Genomic DNA, 24304 nt, shown 5'->3' on the forward strand with positions numbered 1-24304 from the left:
ATCCCTCCATTCTCGTAGGAGCCATGTCAACTGCTGCCACCCAGCGGTCGGAGGGATTCTCTTCAAATTGGTCCCGTGAAAAATCATAAAAAACAGACATTTTTATGAATTTATAAAACCCGCCCGGACCACGAGGACACTACGTGAAAGTAGGACTTGTCCGGGCAAAAGTTTGGTCACCCTATACTAGGGGTGCGCCTGCGCTCGCGTGTAGTTGTATTAGGGGTGCGCCCGCGCTCATGTGTAGTTGTATTAGGGTTGCACTCGCGTGTAGTTGTATTAGGGGTGCACGCGCGTGTTGTTGTACTAAGGGTGAGCCTGCGCTTGCGTGTACCTGTACTGGGGATGTGCTCGCGTGTACCTGTGCTAGGGGTGTGCTCGCGTCTAGTTGTACCATGGGTGTGCACACTCGCATGAAGTTGTACCACGGGTGCGCCTGCACTCGCGTGTATTTGTACTAGGGGTGCGCCTGCTCTCGGGTGTACCTTTACTAGGGGTGTAGGCTCGCATGTAGTTGTACCACAGGTGTGCACACTCGCGTGTAGTTGCACTCGGGGTGCGCATGCATGTACCTGTACTAGGGGTCCGCGTGCGTGTATTTGTACTACGGGTCGCCTGTGCTCATGTGTAGTTGTACTACAAGTATAGTGACTGGGATAGCACAGGTACCCACGCGTGTTTCTCCAGAAATTGAGAAATTTTCTAGTTTCCGATTGAAATGCAACATTACTGTAGTCTCATAATTGAGCTTGATTGTCAATTGCCAAGCACTTATCTGGCAGCACAAAGAGAATGGAAGGGTGCTCTTGGTTTGCAGTACCATTTTTGGCCACCAATCTTACATATTGCTCCTTAAGCAAATATACATCAACATACAATACAAAAGTACTTGAAAAAAATAATAATTTAAAATAAACAATAGATACAACTAAAATTGTGAAAATCCTAAATACAAATCAAGTCAATGGAATAAAAAGTTAAAATAAATCATAGAAAAAATGAGCGCATTATTATTTTAGATTAAAAAAAAAAAAGAAATTTATTAATGGAGTCCTGCTTTTTTTAATTCATGATTCATTAATTACACTTTTTACCACCACATTTTCACTGACTTGCTACATTTTGGGATCCTTAATACCATAACAGTACCACCACTCGGCCTCAAGATGACACTAACTCCACTCAAGACTTAGCAAAATGTCTGTACAGTATGCTGTTGTACTGGTTCTGTTTACACTGGATAGGTTTAGGTTGCAGCACTCCTTGATAAGCGTAGCGGCACCGCTCTCAAGTTTCCGTCTCTTGCTCAGAACGGCTTTTTCGGAGGAAGCGCCGCATTCCCCGAGCGCCGAGTGGGAGGAGGAAGTGGGGGCGGGAGGGGCCGCCGGCCGGCACGTGCCGCCGCCCCGCGACTCGGGCATCTACGAGTCGTCGGTGCCGTCGTCGGAGCTGTCCATCCCCCTTATGGAGGGGCTGGCCCACGAACGGGCCGACTCGTCCTCGTTGGCGGAGAGCGAGTCGTCGTCATCCGGTTTGGGTAAGTTATCAAATATTTTTTAATGTGTTTATCATTTTTCGTAAATTATTTTTGAATATTTTTTTAATCTTTAGTTCTTTTGTCTTTTTGTGTCTTTCTGTTACCTGCCTAGGAACTACAGATGTAAATTAGCATTTTTTTTCCCTACAATCTGGCATGTTTACATCTTTTACATGTTCATCAATGTGCACTGTCCCTTATAAATAAATAAATAATTAAAATCTCATATTTTCATAATTTTAGGTATTTTTGTATTTTCAGATTTCAGATTTTTAAATAATTGATCGTAGGTATATTTAATAACTGTTTTTGTATTATAAATTTGGCACAATAATCACAATATCATTTTTGGGTCAAATGATTGATCATATTTTTTCTCCTTTTCATAATTTTACGAGCTTTGTGTATTTTTTCCCCTCGTAAAGTACTTTTGCTAGCAATTGTGTAAATTATCCAATGTGTTTTTTTTTGTTTTTTTTTGTCGTCCCACAGGAGATGAGGAGCCGCCAGCCGTGGCCTCGCTAGGCTGCGGCGCCCCCGCCCTCCAGAAAGCGCAACTGCGCCGCTCAGAATCGGAAGCGGCGGCGGCCCTTTAGCGCGTCCCTTTTGGGATGTAACTAGCAACAAGGACTCGTGGGAATTTTCAATCTTGTCGGGTTCTTACCGATTGGATGTTTGGCATGTTGCGGCCAGTTTGATTGGTCAGTGGGCGGAGCCTCGAAGTTATTGGGACACTCGGAAGTGATTGTAGGGGGGAAAAAAGGACCACATTTTCTGCTTGTATATACCGTTTTTTTGTAATTATTTCAAATGTCTGTTTTACATTTTTATTTTTAGTTTTCTGCATTGTCTGGAATTGTACTGTTTTATAGTACTGAAATAAAAAAATGTTGCTAACACTAAGCAGGTCCACATTATTGGATTTTTAGGAGAATTCCCCCTCAAAAAACTGACTTATACATATATGTGTAATATATTACAACTTTGTGCTTTTTGGCTTATTTTTTTCTCGTATTTTTTGGGGGCCGTAATACGCTGTTGTATTTTTTGTTTCTTTGTTACTGTATGAATGTTCGGTGAATGCAAAGATGGCGTCCAACGTCAGCGGATGGTAAAAATGCGGTCTGCTTTGTTTTGTCTTTAACTGACGAGAGACGAGAAATAGACGCTCCTCTTTTTTTTCCCCGAAGGCAAACGAGCAGACGGCTCGGCTTCAAACAACAGGAAGAGCAGCAAAAATCAGATTCGCCTTCACAATAAAAGCACACAAAGCATCAAAAGAAAACTGCAGTTTTTCCCCCCCGCTATATTACATGTTAGATTCACATTCGCATTTTTTTTTTTTTTAATTGTCTGGCATTTATGTTTTCAACTATTTTTCTCCCAATACATTTTTGTATTTTAATCTTTTTTTTTTTTTTTTTTTTTTTTTTTTAATGGAAGTTAGTTTTTTGGCAGATTTTTCTTTTCGGTTTTTTTTGGGTGGGGGGGTCACTTGATGGTCAACTCATCAGTGCAAAAACAATTTTTTCAGTTTTGTGGTGCATTTTTTGTGATTTTTTTTTTTTTTTAAATTAGGTTTGCCTGTTTTGTTTTTGCTCTTTCAGGTTCTGGGTTTTGTAGTTCTCTCGATGTTTTGGCAATTTATGTCTATTATCACATTTTCCATGGTTTTTCTTCGTGTTTTTTTTTTTTTTTTTTCGATTTTCCTGTAGTTTGTGTGCTTTTCATGCCCCCCCCCCCCCACAGTTTTTCTGTTTGAACTCATATTTATTTATTTACTTATTTATTTTTTTGTCTTGCGTTTTTTTCTGATGTTTATCGGGTTTTTGCAGTTTGCCTTTTAGCACATTTTTCACATTTTCCTTTGTTTTGTTTTTGTGGTTTTTCAATGTCCTGTGTTTTTTTTTCCAGTTATTTTGCGTTTGTTTTGGTTTTTTTTTTTTTTTTCAGTTCTTTAGTCTTTTTGGCAGTTTTTTTGCAGTTTAATCTTATTTTTCGAGTTTTTTTTTCTTTAGCAGTTTTGCGTTTTGTCTGATTTTGTCGATTTTTCAGTTAGCTTTTATCACATGTTGCACATTTTCCACATTTTTTCAGTTTTTGTGATTTTTTTTTTTCATGTTTTTTTTTTTGTTTTTTTGTGTTACTTTGCGTTTCTTTTTTGTTTCTTTCTTTTTTTTTTTTTTTTTTGCATTTTCTGTTTTCTTCAGTATTGCACAGGTTTCCTGGCTTTTGTTTTTATTTTTTTGCCTTTTAACACAGCTTACTGCATTTTCCATGCCAGCCCCTCCCAGTCAAAATTGAGTGGACAATGTGGTCCGCAACAAAAATGAGTTTAACACCCTTGCTAATCATGTTTTTATTTTATCAATCAATCAATCAAATTAATTTTTTTAACCTTTCCTGTTCAGCTGCTTGGCACGGAGAATGGGAATGTGAACTGAACAGTTTTAATGTATCACATAGGAGTATGATATACTCCCATTGTGATGATTAGTCATTGCTTTATTAGGCGTAAGCAGCAAGCAGAAAGGGAAATAGAAAAAGAGACAGAACAGAAGAACAAACAAAAGAAATACATTCAACACCCACACTAAACTTTGATTATAGTAACGCTATCGTTAGCTAATTGTATTTCCAGTTGACACCATGTGGCGGGCCTGATGACCGAGGAGAAAAAGGAGGTGGGGAGAATCAGAAAAAGATGTGATTAGGTGGGGTGGAGCGTACACAAATCGGCAATGTGAAGTGTAGAACCCACTATTATGTGAATCCCTTGTATGTGTGGATATGTTGACATCCTATTCTATGCTGCCTTATCGCTAATCCTGGCACCATAGTGTTGAATTCAACACAGTCATGTGGGAATCTCATCACACGTGTGATAGTCCTGCAGCCAAGTAGAAATGCTGCGTAGGGGCAGCCCCAGGCCCATGGTCCCTCCCTGACCAATCGGAAGGGTGAGCCAGCGCAGCTCGTCAACTCCTCCCACAACTCCAGCAAGGTGGCCACCGTCTTCCCCCCGGGACCCGGGGTGGTACCCCGGACCATCCATGCCCCTATTAACCGGCTTTCAGAGAAAGGATGAGGAGATTTGCAACCACCCCCCACGCCCACCCACCTTGTCCACCAGCCATTGCTTCAACCCCCCAACCGACATGGCACACTGTGGGAGCCCTACGCCCCACTAGACCTGGGGCAGGATAGGGTCCTAAAGGGAATCCTACCTTTTCCCATGTTTACTGTTTGATTGTTTATATTACTCTAACACACCCAATATAAAACAACATTTAAATGATAGTTTAAGAAAATAATATATTTGAAGTATGAGTAGTTGGACTTGGAGTGACTGGAATTTGCAGCTCCAAGACAACAGGCAGATAAAGGCATAACAACTACAGGATGCCTGCTGATTACTGAAGCCCAATGCGCTCGTCATGCAGCTGACCGAGCAAGACAAGCAGGTGATTGCCAAGACATCTACACGTCCACGTCTGGACCACCGAATCCCACCATCGGCTCTTCTGGGGGCCAACAATGGACAATCCAGAACAATGGCGGGACGTCTTGCCACAAGGAACGCCTGGTAACAAGAAGACTCCACGGCTGAGAATTTGAACACTCAGCACTTCTTTAGCGCTGAGGCTGACAAAAATCTCAAACTCTGGTTACTTTGGCAACAGTGACGCCAAGGCCGGCCCAGCCTATACGCAGACTATGCAGCTGCATAGGGCCCCTGACCACTAGGGGGCCTCCAATCTGGCGATTGTTTAATTTATATTCTATTTTGTTTACTACACTTTGCTTTATTTGGCTTTTGTGAGTTTTGATACTTGATTACAAGCTTAAGGAAGAACTTTTCTTTTTTTAACTTCTTTTCTCTTTTAGAAAAAGGTTTGGCGCTATCTACTGTAAGTACTGACAATCATTTGGGGTGAGAAGTTTGAAGTATGCAGTGCAACAAAATCTGATTAATATACAAAATATGGACGTATGGGTTGGATTGCATGTATGGGTTTCACAGTACACTGTGACGAAATGGTGGGCCAAAAATATGGGCCCCTTTGCATTATTTTGCTTAGGGCCCCCAAATGGCCTGGGCCGGCCCTGAGTGACGCGCAGACTCCTTGGCCTATTCTTCAACAGATAATTACCCTAAACAACGCCCAAACACACCCTTCTTCCGGACCACAGCTCTTTTGTTGACCTGTGAGTGCCCCTGGATCCAGCCTTCCTCTTTATCTGGGTCCGTTTGCTGTTTTGCCTTGCTTTCTGATTGTTGTCAACTTGTAATAAATTGTCAACTTGTGTTTTGAAGCCTTTTTCCAGCTTATAAAATTGAGTCAGTACAAGGGGTTAAAACTAAGGTGAATGCGGATTTGGCCTTTTGGCCGGGTTGGTGGTGTTGCGCCGGCCCGGGTCGATGGAATTGCGCTAGTACGGTTCCGGCGGTTTGGCTGGCATAATTCCGGCAATCTGGTTAAATAGGTCAAATTCCAACAGGAGTGGGCGACACTACACCGACACCCGGCCAGTGGACCACGCCAAAACCCAAGGAGGATACCTAGGCAGAAAAGAGAGGAAAAGGCATAAGCAGGGGAGCGGCAAGAAGTCGACGTGGGACCGGGGCCCCGATCTCCGGGGCCATGCCATCGAGAAAAAGTGTGGAGACACTCCTACCACCCTATAACTGTGGCTTCCAAGTCCCCGATTGGCCATCAAGATGTATTTTCTGTCATTGAGCTTTGTTGTGTTGTCTCCAAATGAAAAGCTGCAGCTCTTACTTTGTTAACTGTGAAAATGTGTAAGGAGGTGACTTCCTCTAACTTGACTTTTCCAGCTTCTTGACAGTTGAGTCACTTTTGTCGCTTCTACTTCCAGCGCACTTTTGGATCAGAACTTTGAGCTTTGAACGCCATAAAATGTTGTCAGCGACCGGAACAACAACACGAATGTGGAAGAAGAGCTTATCGTGCCGCGTCTGGCTTTAATTGTTGTTTATTTGAGCAAGGGGGAGCCCATGTTGATGGACGGGTGGCGGCCACCGGCAAGGTGAGCTCTGCACACATACAACATTTCAGTTTTATTCCATTGTTAGATAATCACACTTGCATTTGTGTTGTCATGTCAGTTTTCTCCTAATTTTTGAATTTAGGAAGGGACATGGTTACTTTGAAGTTGTTGTTTTGACTCTTAATTTTCTTTGTAGTCCACGCACAAGTACACAAAAATCTTTTTCAATACGGCTGCAAGGTTTAGGGTTGTGGCAAAAATGTAGGTTTTTGGGAAAAAATAAGCCCCCATAATTTCCAATGGCAAAAATATTTTAATAATAATTTAATATTTCAAAGTGGATTTTGTCCTACAAAAAAATTCAGGACAAGACAAAGCTGCACAGCACAAAAGTTGTGCTGTTATTGCCAAAAATGAACTCTACCACTAAATTGCTCAAAAACGTTTCCCATGTTTACTTCCAATGAACCCATTCATTTCAAATGGGGAAAAGAAATGACCTCATAATCATCAGGAAATGACCTGAAAAGCCTTAAAATCTACAGGAAGTGACAAATAAACAGGTAAAAATGGCAAAAAACATGAAAATTGGTGAAAAAAAAAACGCAAAAAAAAAATTAGGAAAAAAAAAAACCTTCGCAGTTTGGCCCAACTCTGACGTCGCGCAGCTCAGGGTGGTGGCAGATCGCCTTTTTTTTTTTTTTTTTTTTTTTTTTTGGGAACCTCTTGTGTTGTGGGTGTGGCTGACATGTTTTTGTTGTCCTGAGATGAGAAATTCATTCACACACCCAGGTGAAAAAAACCCTCTTGAAGGGTGCCCTACAAAAAAGAGGTGCTACTAAGCCGTGCAGCCACGCCCCTCTTCAAAACCAAAATGAATCTACTAATGGCGTACCACACGCTACACATCACTTTCGCTCATTAATATTCATAACATTAGCTACTGTTGCTAACAGGGGGATAAGCTCCCGTTTGTCCCCAATAGTAAATGAATTGAAATAGTGTACGAAGGAGATGTTTACAGAGCTAAACCTACCAATTTTGTCCGAAAATGATGTCCCTGGTGCCAAAATTACTTGTAAAGATGTGGAAAAACATACAAATGTTCAGTTAAAGAGATGGCTTGAGTGTTGAGGGCTGAAAAAGACGAAAAAAACGAGCCGACCTAAGCATAGCTTTAGCTTTTTTTTATCGACACCTTTTTCTTATGCCACTGACAATGACATTCTCCCGTTCCAACAATCTATTCTTTACCAGTATGTGCCCTGTCTATCTTATATATTATATCCTCTGGTTGTCTTACATCTCTGACCGTTCTTTGGACAATTTAGATTGCTATTTTTGTGTAGCGATCACAAATGCTACTCTTTGACAGCCAACGAACACTTTTAATTTTTTCATTAATAACAAATCTTAACTCTACAATCTATTTAAACTTCCCCATTACTAAAGTTACAACAGAAAAGGTAACAACAGTGGCAGTCGGAAACCATTTTAATTCTTTTCAGGTCATTCATTGTCAGACAGAAGCAGCACGGCAAAACGCCATGCTAAAAAATAAGTAAAAAATATTAAAAGGCCTAACCTCTTTGTCCTCTGAAGGAGCATGCCAACTCAACAAAATGTTTGCTGCATATGAAATGTGAATGGCTTTACCTTGCTGGCGTTAAACGTACGCGCAAGTTGATTCATTCTTCCCATATTTTCCCCTGAGTTTTCAGTTTCGGGAAACGTATGAAGAAAACATCCTTCATATGTCATAATGTCTAGAGTCGTTTCTGCAAGTTCCATAGCGGCAGTGCTTGATCGGCATGTTCGTTTTTGAAAGATTACCGGAGAAAACTAGCAGAAATATAATGGTTTGTATGCGAGGGCATGTTTATAATGTCTCGCTTCCGCTTTACGATGCGACGTCATGGTCTAAAAATAGCATTCGTGTGGTACGCTATTGGGCCAATTCGACCAGGTGTGCCAAATTTTGTCCCTAAGTCCCTGAAGAAATCTACTTAATTTTAATGGCGAACAAAGGGTCGTCACAGCAACAGAGACATAAAATCTAGTATTACAAAAGGCCTTGTACCGTAATTTTCGCACTAGAAGGCGCACCTGACTAAAAGCCGCTCTCCACCAAATTTGACACGAAAACTAAATTTATTCATTGATAAGCCACACTGGACTAAAGGCTGCAGCTGTCCTAAATGTAGTATGATGTATTTACACCAAAACCGGTAACATTTTATTTGACGGCGGCATCATACGACTGTCATAAGACCAAATGAACCACCATGAAGCTTTGAACCGATTGGCTGCAAAGCTTCATTGCTTCAAGAAGCTTAATTCGGCCATCGCTGCTCCCTTGAGGGAGACAGTCATCTTCTGCTGCCACCTGCTGTCAACACTGTTGTTGTCCAACATGCCTCCTAGCATGCATTGCGGGGCGACAGACAAAATTCATGTTCTGTGCTAATTATTTCTTCAGTTACTGTTCCAGTTGTTTCATTAATTGCTAGTTATGGTATTTGGTAGGGTTGTTCCGATCATGTTTTTTTGCTCCCGATCCGATCCCGATCGTTTTAGTTTGAGTATCTGCCGATCCCGATATTTCCCGATCCGATTGCTTTTTTTTTTTTTTTTTTGCACCCGATTCAATTCCAATCATTCCCGATAATTTTTCCTGATCACATAAATTTTGGCAATGCATTAAGAAAAAAATGAATACAACTCGGACGAATATATACATTCAACATACAGTACATAAGTACTGTATTTGTTTATTATGACAATAAATCCTCAAGATGGCATTTACATTATTAACATTCTTTCTGTAAGAGGGATCCACGGATAGAAAGACTTGTGACTTTGTATATTGTGACTAAATATTGCCATCTAGTGTATTTGTTGAGCTTTCAGTAAATGATACTGTAGTCATTTAACTATTCTGCCCAAATGCATAATGGGAAGTGCAACCATGACTGTGCGTAGTGGCACCAATTGATACATCTTCTCTGCGTTGGGAAGTAACATAGGGTGTTAAGGAAAAGATCAACCACTACCGTTCTTCCCCACATTGCTTCCCACGATATTTCTAATTGATGAGAGAGGGATTTTAAGGCTTTAGCCAATTAAAAAGAGGCTCCAAAGACTGCCAAAATTCTCTCTACTCATTTTACGCTGCCTGTTAGCTCTATATATAGGTAAAACAGCGCCATTATAGATTGAACGCGACAATGCGTGAGTGGGTCGTGCAGTGCGTGCGTTAATTGCATTAAATATTTTAACGTGATCAATTGAAAAAAAATTATATTACCGCCGGCCGTTTAAGCGATAAATTTGATAGCCCAACTTTAAGCCAAAACTAAAGACTCTGGATGAATGTAAGACATTTTGTCTGTAACGTTAAATACAATTAGAAAAAGATTTAATTTAAAAATATATTTTTTTTTTTAAAAAAAGGCATGTCCGATATTTTTTTACCGATTCCAATACTTTGAAAATGACGTGATCGGAACCGATCGATCGGGACATCTTTAGTATTTGGTAAGACTTTATTTGACAGTGGTGCCAGAACACTGTCAAAATTATGACATGACACTGTCATGAGCATTAATGAACGCTTATAACAGATGTCATTTAGTGTTATCTGGCAAATTATCTCACTTTTGAATGGATGTAAAAAATCCCAGCTGGACATAAATGGAGTTAGTGACATAACTTGCCAGATGACACTTAATGACACCTGTCATAAGCATTCAGTAATGCCCGTAATAGTGTCATGTCATAATTATGATGGTCTTATGTCGAATTAAGTGTTACTGATTTACCCAAATGAATCAACAAACAAACCACACTCGACTATAAACTGCAGGATTCAAAATGAAGGAAAAAAGTTGCAGTTTATAGTACGAAAATTACGGTAACTACAATGACGAACCGCGTTACTTTTTGCCACCAGTTGGCGCTGCAGGGTTGATGCGAATGACCCCTACAGGACCCTTCATGGTATGACTCTCATCAAGCACAGGCAGTTTGGCGCAGATATGTTGTATATCTGCCAAGTTGTGGCGAGACAAAATGGCGACGGTCATTTTAATTTTCCTGTTTTGACTAATCTGCTTCAACTTTAAACTCAATATTTTTCATGAAGCATCTGAACAGATGTCTTAAGGCTCCCCTGATGCAGGTTTCAGTTCAAATGATTTTTTTTTCCCCTTTGAAGAGGAGCCTGAATGGTAAAAAAAAAAAAAAAAAAAAAAAGAGCGTTTCCTGTAGAGATGTCCCGATATGCCGATCGATCGGGTCCGATCACGTCATTTTCAAAGTATCGGAATCGGCAAAAAAATATCGGCCATGCCTTTTTTTAATATATATATATATATATATATATATATATTTAATGTCACAAACATAATATGTTACACTCATCCAGAGGCTTTAGGCTTAAGGTATGGTTATCAAATTTATCCCGATAACGGCGGTAATTTTTAAAAAAATGTATCACGTTAAAATATTTTAACGCAATTAATGCATGCGCTGCACGACCCACCCACGCATTGTCGCGCTCAATCTGTAATGGCGCCGTTTTACCTATATAGAGAGATAAAAGGCAGTGTAAAATGAGTAGAGTGAATTTTGGCAGCCTTTGGAGCCTTTTTTTAATTGGCTAAAGCCTTACAATCCCTCTCCCTACGATTAGAAATATCATGGGAAGCAATGTGGGGAAGCGAGGTAGCAAATGATCTTTTTCTTAACACCTTAAGTTATTTCCCAACGCAGAGAAGATATATCAATTGAAAGCACTACGCACAGTCATGGTTCCACTTCCCATCATGCATTGGGGCATGGCTACAGTATCATTTACTGTAAGCTCAACAAATACACTAGATGGCAATATTTAGTCACAATATACAAAGTCACAAGTCTTTCTATCCGTGGATCCCTCTCACAGAAAGAATGTTAATAATGTAAATGCCATCTTGAGGATTTATTGTCATAATAAACAAATACAGGACTTATGTACTGTTTGTTGAATGTATATATTCGTCCGAGTTTGATTCATTTTTTTCTTGATGCATTGCCAAAATGTATATGATCGGGAAAAATTATGGGGAATGATTGGAATGGAATCGGGAGCAAAAAAAAGCAATCGGATTGGGAAATATCGGGATCAGCAGATACTCAAACTAAAACGATCGGGATCGGATCGGGAGCAAAAAAACATGATCGGAACAACCCTAGTTTCCTGTTCCCAGCAGGGGGCGCCAGGCCTAACTGGTAATATTTCAATGCAGTCGTGTTCAGGCTGGAATACCTCTCATACATGCCAGATATGAAAAAGACAGAACCATGGATCAGGGAGATATTAGTCATTTACTGAATTTGGCATGATGTCAAAAAAAAGGCCAATTTTTTGGGGCCAATTTATTTTATAAATATATTAGGGCTGTCAAAATTATCACGTTAACGGGCGGTCATTAATTTTTTAAAATAAATCACGTTAAAATATTTGAAGCATTTAACGCACATGCCCCGCTCAAACATTAAAATGACAGCACAGTGTCATGTACATTTGTTACTTGTGTTTTTCGGTGTTTTGTCACCCTCTGCTGGCGCTTGGGTGCGACTGATTTTATGGGTTTCAGCACCATGAGCTTTGTGTAATTATTGACATCAACAATGGCGAGCTAGTAGTTTATTTTTTGTTAGAAAATTTTACAAATTTTATTAAAATGAAAACATTAAGGGGGGTTTTAACATAAAATTTCTATAACTTGTACTAACATTTATCTTTTAAGTACTACAAGTCTTTCTATCCATGGATTGCTTTAACAGAATGTTAATAATGTTAATGCTATCTTGTTGATCTGTTCTGCTACTATTGGATCTCAGCGCCGCATTTGACACGGTTGATCACAACATACTACTCAGCAGATTGGAACAGTGGGTAGGGCTTACTGACACTATTCTTCAGTGGTTCACATTCTATTTACATGATAGGGATTTCTTTGTGTCAATCGGAAATTATCAGTCAGAACGAACCAAATTCACGTGTGGAGTCCCTCAAGGGTCAATTCTTGGACCACTCTTATTTAACATCTATATGCTTCCGTTAGCTCAGATAATGGAACAGTATGACATCTCCTATCACGCCTATGCAGATGACACACAACTGTACATTTCTGTGTCCCCACATGATTATAGTCCCTTAGTCTCCCTGAGTAAATGCATTCATCAAATCAATGAATGGATGTGCCAGAATTTTCTCCTGTTAAATGTGGAGAAAACAGAGGTGATCATTTTTGGGCCAAAAAAGGAAAGGTCAAAGATAAGCAGCCAACTTAGCACAATGTCACTTACAGCTACAAATCAAGTCAGAAACCTTGGCGTAATTATTGACTCAGACCTAAAATTTGATAGCCATCTAAAGTCCGTCACTAAATCCGCTTATTACCACCTAAAAAATATAACCAGAATTAAGGGGCTTCTGACTCAACAAGACATGGAAAAACTTATGCATGCATTCGTTTTCAGCAGATTGGACTACTGCAACGGTATATTTACAGGTCTTGATAAAAAATCAGTCAGGAAGCTGCAGCTAGTACAGAATGCTGCAGCCAGAGTCCTCACAAATACAAGGAAGCTGGACCACATTACACCGGTTTTGAAATCGCTACACTGGCTTCCAGTGAGTCAAAGGATAGACTATAAAATACTACTGCTCGTCTACAAAACACTTAATGGCCTTGGACCAAAATACATGCTTGACTTGTTAGATTCCTATGAGACATCTAGACCCCTAAGGTCGTCTGGAACGGGTCTTCTGCATGTTCCAAGAACAAGAACCAAGCAGGGTGAGGCAGCATTTAGTTATTATGCTCCTCACCTCTGGAACAAGTTACCCGAACGTCTGAAGTATGCTCAAACCGTTAGCTCCTTTAAATCAGGGCTAAAAACGCTTTTGTTTAGCACTGCATATCCATAACTGTCTATATATTTCAATCTACCTGCCTTCTATTCCTCTTGTGCTTATCTCCATTGCTGATTTCAATGATTATTATTAGTAGTAGTTTTTGCTTTATTTCTATTTTTGTTTTATTTTCATTTATTTATTTTTATTCTGTGATTAAATGCGATCTTTTGTCTTGGTTTTTACGCTGTGTTGATTTAAATGTGATTTTTATGGTTTTCATGTGATGTAAAGCACTTTGAATTGCCTTGTGTTGAATTGTGCTATATAAATAAATTTGCCTTGCCTTGCCTTGCCTTGATTTATTGTTATAATAAACAAATACAGTACTTATGTTTAGTATGTTGAATGTATATATCTGTCTTGTCTTATCTTTCCATTCCAACAATAATTTACAGAAAAATATGGCGTATTTTATAGATGGTTTGTATTGCGATTAATTGCGATTAATTAATTTTTAAGCTGTGATTTACTCGATTAAAAATTGTAATCGTTTGACAGCCCTAAAATATATTAAAAATAATGATTAAAAAAAACTTTTTAAAACGCAAAACATAAGCATTCATTGCCCGACTTCTACTAGTTACGTGTACAAATTACGTTTGAAAATGTATGAAGAAGTTTGTCTTGGCAGAACTGTACATTTTTGCCAAAAACTGATCATTTTTTTTGTGCCTTAATTTTGTTATTTTGTTGTTGTGTGATACAGTGCTGCTCAAAAGTTTGTGAACCCCCTCAACATTTTGGAATTTTCTATTATTTCAACCTGATTTCCTAATCAATCAATTCAGTAGTTTTTTTTTGGTTTTTTTAACAGTTGTGTTGTCGAGACTAAATTAAAAAGAGTTTTCATCAACTGATGTAGGTGCAAAATTGAACTGTTTGGTCACAACCAAAACCGCCATGTCTGGCGAAAAGTCAACACTGCATACCACCAAAAGAACCTTCTCCCAACAGTGAAGCATGGAGGTGGGAATGTCAAGATCTGGGCTTGCTTTTCATCCTCAGGACCTGGACAACTCCACATAGTCCAGGGAATCATGAATTCTGAGGAATATTGTCAAATCCTAGAACATAACCTGACGCCATCTGTTTTGAAGTTAAAGCTTGGCAGAAGGTGGATCATGCAACATGATAATGATCCAAAGCATTCCAGCAATACAACCAAGGAATGGCTGAAAAAGAAGAAGATTCGTGTTCTGGACTGGCCCAGTCAAAGTCCTGACCTAAATCCCATTGAAATGCTGTGGCGGGACCTGAAGCGAGCAGTTCATGCCAGACGCCCATCAAACCTCTCTCAACTGACTGCGTTCTGCAAGGAAGAATGGGCAAAAATCCCCCAAAGTAGATGTGAGAGGCTGATTAGTCACTACAGAAACCGTTTGGTTGAGGTAATCTCTGCAAAAGGAGGCGCAATATCCTATTAACTGAAGGGGTTCACATACTTTTGCACACATGATATCTGAGTTTTTCTTAAATCAACCACTTTTGTTAAATAAAGAATGACAATATAACTATTTCTTTTGTTTCAGTCCATTATTTGGAATGTCAGTATTGTGGATTTGGGTATAACTTAACATTTAATAAGGTTATTTTAGTTTTTTTTTTACAAAAAATCTGACCATCGCTGTGGGGTTCACAAACTTTCGAGCAGCATTGTATATGTGAATCGGACAAAAACTAGACAAGTAGCATTTTGAAAATGTTTTTGCCATTGGAAATTTTTATTTGTCCAAAAAATTTAATTTTATATGTTGGAAGCCATGTACGTCAGTGGGCGAGGTTAAAATTTGCTGGAATGTGTTTTGTTGCATCTGTCCGAAGCAGGAATGCTGCCCAGCCAGCTGGTTTTCTAGCAGTCAGAAAGTTCACCAGCCAGAGGAAGCCACTAGAGGGCGTTCTAGTGTAAGATGACTAACTAAAATTCTCTGCAGGTGGAGGGCAAAGAAGAAAACGACGAAGACGCCCTCATCCTTCTCTCTGCTCTCTGATGGCTACTCCTCCTTAATCGGGGTACGTGGAAAGTTGAGATCTAAAGATTTTTTTTTTTTTTTTAATGGGGAAAAAAAATCATAAATGACTAAGACAACAAAATACTATAAAATGTAAGACGAAATGAAATATTCCACGAGATTTGACAAAAATACTTTAGTTTTTTAAAAAGCAAAAGACTACATTTTGGGGTATTCTGTGGTCAACTCCCATAAGCGGATTTTAAGGGGGGCAATGAGGGACAGCTCCCCCCTGGTGGTCGAAAAGTGTTATTGCATTTAATTGACTTTCCTATATATATAAAAGTTGTAAAGCAATAAAACTGCTACAAAAATGAATGAAATGAACAAAAAAAAAAATTTTATAACGGGTCAAAATTGTTTTTCGAACAGATCATGTGACTAGCACCTTAGACAGTCATTTGCTTTACATATGATTCCAAAAAAAATATATATATATATATATATATATATATATATATTAGGGGAGGGCAATTTTATTTTTCAAATGAATTTTTTTCTTTGATTGAAAATATTTTTTTGATTGAAGCAACTTTTTTGGGGATTGAATGATTTAGACACAAATGTCCTATCCATGATATGGTCCAAACACAAAAAGGATTGCTTCAATCAACAAAAACTTTTTCAATGAAAAATTAAGTGTTCAAATGCAAATTTTTCAATCTCAAATATTTTTTCGCATTCAAAAACTTTTTCTATGATTGAAAGTTTTCTTTTTCAAAATATATTTTTTATGAAGCACCCTAAACCTAACCACCTAACCCTAAACCTTAGCCCTAACCTAACCTTAACCCTAAACCCTAACCCTATTTTTTTTGTTTATTTGAGTTTCAAATTTATTTTTGCATTCAAACACTTTTTTTTTTGTGATCGAGGCAACATTTTTTGGGGTTGAAAATATATATTTTGATTGAAGCAACTTTTTTTGATTGAATAATAAAAACACATATCTACCTCCATATGGCTCCGCCCAGGGGATACACAATTTTTGACTGCGGTAACTACATTGGCACGACACTGGCGGGCGTCAAATATTCAATGGATAACGATGTTAGCGGAAAGTATTGCCTAAGCAGCCGGATTTAGAATTCCCCTAAAGAATGATGGGAAACAAAAAAACCCTCATTGTCAACTTATTATTATAAATATTCTTTTAAGTTAACTTTACAGCTGACACTGCGTTTCGGGGCCATCAACATGTTGTGCCCCCCCTGCCCCATAAGTCAAACTCCGCCTATGTCACCTCCTGTACATTTGAATCATTTCCTGTTACTTTTAGGTAGGGCTGTCAAACCATTAAAATTTTTAATCAAATTAATTACGGCTTTAAAATTAATTAATCGTAATTAATCGCAATTAATCGCAATTCAAACCATCTACAAAATATGCCATATTTTTCTGTAAATTATTGTTGGAATGGAAAGATAAGATGGAGATATACATTTAACATACTGTACATAAGTACTGTATTTGTTAATTATAACAATAAATCAACAAGATGGCATTAACATTAACATTGTTAAAGCGATCCATGGATAGAAAGACTTGTAGTTCTTAAAAGATAAATGTTAGTACAAGTTATAGAAATTTTATATTAAAACCCCTCTTAATGTTTTCGTTTTAATAAAATTTGTAAAATTTTCAATCAAAAAATAAACTAGTAGCCCGCCATTGTTGATGTCAATAATTACACAATGCTCATGGGTGCTTATGCCCATAAAATCAGTCGCACCCAAGCGCCAGCAAAGGGCGACAAAACACCAAAAAACAAGTAACAAATGGACATGACACTGTGCTGTCATTTTAATCTGTTTGAGCGGGGCATGTGCGTTAATTGCGTCAAATAATTTAACGTGATTAATTAAATTAATTACCGCGCGTTAACGCGATAATTTTGACAGCCCTACTTTTAGGTCACTTCCTGTTCATTGATCACTTCCTGTTGGTTTTAGGGCACGTACAGGTCACATGTTAAATTTGGGTCACCTCATCGAGAATTTGAGGCGTTCCAGGGAACTTTCAATACATTTTGAATCATTTCCTGTTGATTTTAGGGCATTTCTGGGTCACTTCCTGTTCATCTTTCATTTCTTGTTGGTTTTGGTAGACTTATGGTATACTTTGTCATGATTTTAAGCCATTCCTGGTTACTTTGAATACATTTTTGAACCATTTTGGCATTTCCGAGCTTCTTCCTGTTCATTGATCACGTCTTTTTTTTGGGGGGGGCCGGTTTAAATAATGTGAATGAGACAAAAACTGTTTTTGCCATTGGAAATGAATGTTTTGGCCCCCGAAGAATGTTTTTAACACAACTGTGAACGTTAACTCATTCACTCCCAGCCATTTTCACCGGAGCAAGGCCGGCCGTTTTACTGGATTTTGACTGATTTTGCAAGGCCCACAGAAAATTCTGTTCTATTGCTACATAAACATGGAACCCACCAAAAGAAAGATTAGAGTATCTTCTTTCACCAGGAAAAAAAGTTACTTCATATCTTTTTCCGTTCTTTAGAAATCAGCATTAGAAAATAGCTTAGTTTGAGCAATTTTCCAATTTCTGATGAAAAAACTGAAATTGAGCTTTTTGTAAAAGCATACATTTTAAACATAACTTTGACTTTAACACTGTTATTTTTTGCTTTTGTGACATCCCAACCATCTGAATAATGTTTTGCTTCTACAAAATAACATAAACAACAAGACAACTAGAGCTTATGATAGCAAAGTAACAATTTATTTGCACAAAACTAAACTACTGAACTGAGAGATGACGCTGTTGTGGCAGCGACAGCCGGGGTAAACTTTTCCCTCATCGCCACCTGTCTCATCAAGATGGATTTTTTTGAGTCTTTCTTTTGTGGTGACCACTGCCTCGTGGCAGAGTTCGCCTGGGGAACTTTTGTGGGGCATGTTCTGTTTCTGGGGGAGGGGGGGACTGGTTTGGCCGTGTGCGTTTCCGGCTGAGTCGTGGGACACTGGAGGGTAGCGGGGGACGCGAGCAGCCGAGTACGGCGGCGCGGGCTTTACTCGGCGAGCAGCACAGACTCAACGGCATCGTCCGCTGCACTGGTGGTCCCGGTCGTTCTGCTCGGTCGTCCAGCGCCTGGCATCCTGGACGTCCTCCTGTTCGTCGCCTGGCGTCCTGGTCTTCCATTCGGTCTTCTTCTGCCAGCCTTTCGTCCTGTTGAATCGGGTTGTGGGTCTTACCAAATGCGCTACCGCCCTCCAGTGGCCAGTTTTATTGCTTTAAAATGGATTTTCAGCATTGTGCTTTGGAGATAAGTTGCATCAGAACCTAGAGAAAAAAAACGTAAGCCATATAAATACGTCTTTGGGACACTGAAACAATTAAAAATATATACGTTTTTGGGAGCAAATGAGTTAAGGGTTTTAATCGAAAGAGTGCCTACAAATATCTCCACATTGTAATGAGTTGGACATCTATCGCCATCACTGGCCGTGAATGAGTTAAAATTCTGGTGAGGGGCTTAGTCAGCATTTCCTGGCCATTTGGAGTCTCCGGGTTTTTGCCTAATTTTAGCCTGTTGTGGTCACTTCCCGATTTGTCTGAGTGGTCGTACACAATACGAGCGGGTTTCCTGTCCCACACGAATGTCTGACGAGAAGGACCGAAACACTCCGTCTGACGGACGCCTCATGTTGTAGAAGAAGAGGAGTTACCTGGTCAAATGCGACCAAATTGCCCATTGAGGCACAGATTGGACACGTTTCATGACGATGATGGGCTGCTGTCTCTTTGTTTACTACCGGGTGAGAATTCCGTCTATTAATGGCCGATTGTTTTGGGGCGAGTCGGCTAATTCATTGGCTCATAGGGTATGACTTTTGGCTTTTAGCTGGTTAAGTGCTTTCAAAGCAGAAATGATCCTCAAATACAGTATAATTTTGATTCATGACAAAATTACTATGGAATTTTTTTTTTCGAAGTTCTTTTATTTAAATGTTATTTTACTTTATTTTTTTAATTACTCATTCTTAATTAGTAAATATTAGATATTTAATTTTTATATAACTTTTTATTGCTTTATTTCAGCTTTTAGTTTTATTTCATTTGTTCTCAATAAATGTTAAATAATTGATTTTTACATCCATTTTGAATTGCTTTCATTTCAGCTTTTCTTTTATTTCACTTGTTCCTAATAAAAATTGATTTTTTTATCCATTTTTATTGCTTGATTTCAGCTTTTACTTTTTTTTATTTCACTAGTTCTTAATAATTGTTAGATAATTGATTTTTACATCTATTTTTATTGCTTAATTTCAGCTTTATTAATTTCATTTGTTCTAAATAAATATTAAATAACGGATTGATTTTATATCCATTTTTTATGGCTTAATTTCAGCTTTTATTTTTATTTCATTTGTTCTTAATAAATTTTAAATGGTTTTTATATCCATTTATAATTGCTTAATTTCAGCTTTTTTTTTATTTGTTCTTAATATTAAATAATTGATTTTATATCCATTTTTTATTGCTAAATTTCAGCTTTTTTTAATTTAATTTGTTCTCAATATTAAATAATTGATTTTATATCCATTTTTTAATTGCTTAATTTCACCTATTAAAAAAATGGTCAATAAATAGGAAATAATTTACTTTATATAATTTTTTATTGCTTAACTTCAGCTATTATTTTTCTTTTGTTCTTAATAAATATGAAATTCTTTTTACATTAATTTTTTATTGCTTAATTTCAGTTTTTTTTTTTTATTTGAGCTTAATAAATATTAAATAATGTTTACATCCATTTTTTTATTGCTTGATCTCAGCTTTATTTTTTTTTTCTCGAATGTATGACTATTAAATAATGAATTGATTTCATTATCCATTTTTTTAATTGCTTAATTTCAGCCTTTATTTTGAGCTTGTCATTTTTTTCAGTTTCTCTACTTGTTTCTACTTGAATTTATTTCCTTTTTTTTTTTTAAATTGATTTTTCATTTATTTGTCACAATTTTTCTTTCAATATTACTTGTTATTTATGACCGTTTTTAATGATTCATTTGAATGTTTCTTTTATTTGAATCCACCTTTAATCAATTATTTCTATTCAAAATGTTTTTGTTTGATTGATAGTTCCATGTTTATTGCTTGTCTTTCGACTCCTTTTTTTGGCATTGATGGTCTCCGTACGTAAGGTCAATGCTCAACTTTGCCGTCTTACGTAACCAGGTCCAAAACAACTCCAACTGGACTTCCTGACATTGTTTTGAGCCCACCCCCAACATCTGCCGCGCATTTGTCTGTTTACGTTTTTGTCGTCATGGCAACCGGCAGGGAAAAATGATGACAAACCCAGAAGAAGAATCATCATAATGACCTGACTTTTTTTTTTTTTTTGCCTCGCAGAAGAAGAGAAAGCAGTCCAGTGTAGGAGATGCCGACTCGCTCAGCCTCTGCGGCCTGGACATCAACGTAAGTTCCGCTCGACGACAAGTGACTCAATCACATCAAGAGAAAAGTCCTATTTGGCAGCAGCTTGTCGAGAAATACACTTCATACACAGGTCACTTCCTGTTGATTTCGGGTCACTTCCTGTATATTTTGGGACATTCAAAGGTTACTTTCTGCCCATGTTGGGTCATTTCTTGTTGATGTTAGGGCATTTCCAGGTCATTGATCACTCCCTGTTGACTGTTCATTTCCTGTAGGTTTTAGGACATTTGTGGGTCACTTCCTGTGATTGTGGTGTTGGTGTTGGTGTTATCATAGATCAAAAGGGGCACATGAACAAGACTTTAATACACCTTACGACAACATAACTTCCTGTTTAACCAGCTTTACAGTATAATTGACTGTGAATATGACAGATTTTAATTGGAGGGGTGGGGGCGGCTGACTAGAAATCAACACTGTCATCAACACTTTCTGGCTGTGACTCAGTCTTTGCTTCTGTATGTTTTAGGGCATTCTGGGGCATAAGCGGATTTTAAAGGGGGGGCAGCCCCCCCGGTGGCCAAATAGTGTCATTGCATGTAATTGACTTTCCTATATACAGTGCCCTCCATAATTATTGGCACCCCTGAAAAAGATGTTTTTTAGCTTCTAATGTTTTTTTTTATTATTCAAATATTATGGGACCGTAATGGAAAAAAAAGAGAAGAATCCAACCTTCAATACAAGTGCATTCATTCAGTGGGGAAAAAAATCCCACATAAAGAAAAAAAATATTTGACATCAAATAATGTGTGTCACAATTATCAGCACCCCTGGTGTTAATACTTTGTACACCCCGTTTTGCCAACAAAACAAGGTCTGGGGACTGAGATGGCCATGGGAAGAGCTTGATTTTGTGTCTGGTCAACCATTTCTGTGTAGATTTGGCCATATGTTTAGGGTCATTGTCTTGCTGAAAGACCCAGTGACGATCCATCTTCAGCTTTCGGGCAGAGGGCAACAGATTTTGATTCGAAATGTCCTGGTATTTCAAAGCATTCATGATGCCATGCACGCTTACAAGGTTCCCAGGGCCTTTGGAAGCGAAACAGCCCCACAGCATCACTGACCCACCCCCATACTTCACAGTGGGTATGAGGTGCTTTTCAGCATGTGCATCTTTCGTGGCACGCCAGACCCACTTAGAGTGTTTGTTGCCAAAAAGCTCAATCTTGGTCTCATCTGACCAAAGCACACGCTCCCAGTTGAAGCCTGGGACCGTGTGTATTTTTGTGTGAGTCTGAAAGGCAAATTGTTGTCGGATTATCTTTAAATACCTGCTACTTTTTGAGCAGAATTCTAGCTTTGTATAGGCTAATGTTCCTATTGTTGAAAGGTGTGTAATAAACAACTAGCACATTTATGTTTTGCATTTTGTTTTCTTACTGTACTGAAAATGAACCGAACCGTGACCTCAAAACCGAGGTACGTACCGAACCGAGATTTTTGTGTACCGTTACCCCCCTACTGCCAATACTTTTGTCTGGCCCATTTTTGGAGTTATATGTAAAATGATGATGACTTAATTTTTTTTCCCCATTCTCTTTTGTGTTTTTTTTTTTTATTGCAAGCAAAATAAATGAAGATATTGCTCCCAAAGCATTTGTAATTGCAATCATTTTCTGGGAGAAATTAAGCATTATCTGACAAAATTGCAAGGGTGCCAATACCTTTGGCCAGCACTGTATAATGAATGTTGATATTAAACTGATGAGCAAGAATGAGAACAAAGGCTGTGACTTTAATTTTAGCCGTGGCCTTCCCTCCCACCCTGACGGGTATTTTCAGCGCGCCTGGCAGCACTTCCTTCCCAGGGCGTTTTCCTGCTTTGCTTTGCTTTACTGTGGAACCAAAAGATCATTCATTGGCTGCCATTGACGCTGGTACACGTCCAATTCAGTGGCGCCACCAGGGGGGCTATAAATTGGTTGGCCACCCCACTGGCCACCCCGCTTGCCAGTATATCGTTAGATTGTTGTAGCATAAGTTATGGATTTCATCCTAAAATGAATTCGTTTATTATTATTTTAAATGTAAGGCTGTCAAATTTATGGCGTTAACGGGCGGTAATTATTTCTTTTTAATTAATCACGTGAAAATATTTATCGCAATTAACGCATTCGTGGTACGACTCATTCACGCATTGCCGCAAACAGCCTACAATGACGCCGTTTTACCTATATACAGAGATAAGAGGCAGTGTCAAGTGAGTGGAGTAGATGCAAGCATTCTTTGGGGCCGTGCTTTTAATTGGCAAAAGCTTTGCCATCTCTCCCACAGCAACTATAAATATTGTGGGAAGCGACGTGGGGAAGAATGACAGGAATTGCTCTTTTTCTTACTTTTTCTTTACTGAAAGCTCAACAAATACACTAGATGGCAATATTTAGTCACAATATACAAACTCACATTCATCCTTTAAGAATTACAAGTCTTTCTATCCATGGATCGCTTTAAGAGAATGTTAATAATGTTAATGCCATCTTGTTGATTTATTGTTATAATAAATAAATACAGTATTTATGTACCGTATGTTGAATGTATATATCCAGCTTTTGTCTTATCTTTCCATTCCAACAATAATTTACAAAAAAATATGGCATATTTTAGAGATGGTTTGAATTGCGATTAATTACAATTAATTAATTTTGAAGCTGTGATTAACCCGATAAAAAATTTAAATGGTTTGACAGCCCTAGTTAAATGTACACCTTATGCCTAATATATACATAACACAATAAAACAGAACTGTTGTGGAACTCAAAATGTTGACTGGACAGTTATGGACTATGCACATTAAATCATTAGTAACATCAGATATTACACAATACACCAAAGTATATCAGTAGCCGTGTCCTTAAGTCTTTCTGATCGTTTTCCCCTGACCTTTTTACTGCAATAATATAATGAGAACCTGAAATTATGGCTTTTAGTTTTGGCCACCCCAAGATTTTAAGTGGCCCCATCTGGCCACTCCTATGAAAAATTTCTGGAGGCGCCACTGGCTTTGTTCTTATTGAAGTCCCGTCCCCAGCAAAAAGTCTACATGCGGGGTATACTGTTATATCGTCCCTACCAATGTTGAGACCAAACCTACGCCTTTGTGTTGAATGGTATCCCACATTGCATGAGTGGGTTGAATCACTTCTCTGACTTTGAAAAGGAGGAACACCATGGCTCGCGCGCCATCCAATAATTACTCGCGCGCCATGCAAAGTAATTAAAAGCGGTATTGATTTTGAATTCGGAGGGCGCGATTCACGTGTGGAAACCATTGCATGGAAACTCAATTCCCAAAATGCTGTTGGATCAATTTA

At 38.5% G+C, this 24304-nt stretch overlaps 2 protein-coding genes across 8 annotated transcripts in view; both read left to right on the top strand.

The window, feature by feature from the left end:
* The window catches only part of il17rd (interleukin 17 receptor D), a 56948-nt gene extending 54508 nt beyond the window's left edge, over nucleotides 1-2440 (top strand). For all 4 annotated transcript variants that reach the window (XM_057846516.1, XM_057846517.1, XM_057846518.1 and 1 more), the window contains exons 15-16: nucleotides 1311-1537; nucleotides 2030-2440. In XM_057846516.1, coding sequence (XP_057702499.1) covers nucleotides 1311-1537; nucleotides 2030-2133 — 331 coding nt within the window. In that variant the 3' untranslated portion in view covers nucleotides 2134-2440. The remainder of the gene's footprint in view (nucleotides 1-1310; nucleotides 1538-2029) is intronic.
* Nucleotides 2441-6381: 3941 nt separating this feature from the next.
* arhgef3 (Rho guanine nucleotide exchange factor (GEF) 3) overlaps nucleotides 6382-24304 on the top strand; it is a 34897-nt gene continuing 16974 nt past the window's right edge. For 2 of the 4 annotated variants that reach the window (XM_057845433.1, XM_057845437.1), the window contains exons 1-3: nucleotides 6382-6589; nucleotides 15449-15527; nucleotides 20901-20966. In XM_057845433.1, coding sequence (XP_057701416.1) covers nucleotides 6558-6589; nucleotides 15449-15527; nucleotides 20901-20966 — 177 coding nt within the window. In that variant the 5' untranslated portion in view covers nucleotides 6382-6557. Of the gene's footprint in view, nucleotides 6590-15448; nucleotides 15528-19148; nucleotides 19301-20900; nucleotides 20967-24304 lie in introns of those variants that run through there. The other 2 variants (XM_057845434.1, XM_057845435.1) reach the window with 2 other exon arrangements.

Source organism: Corythoichthys intestinalis, chromosome 9 (assembly GCF_030265065.1).
Source record: "Corythoichthys intestinalis isolate RoL2023-P3 chromosome 9, ASM3026506v1, whole genome shotgun sequence".
Classification (NCBI taxonomy): Eukaryota; Metazoa; Chordata; class Actinopteri; order Syngnathiformes; family Syngnathidae; genus Corythoichthys; species Corythoichthys intestinalis.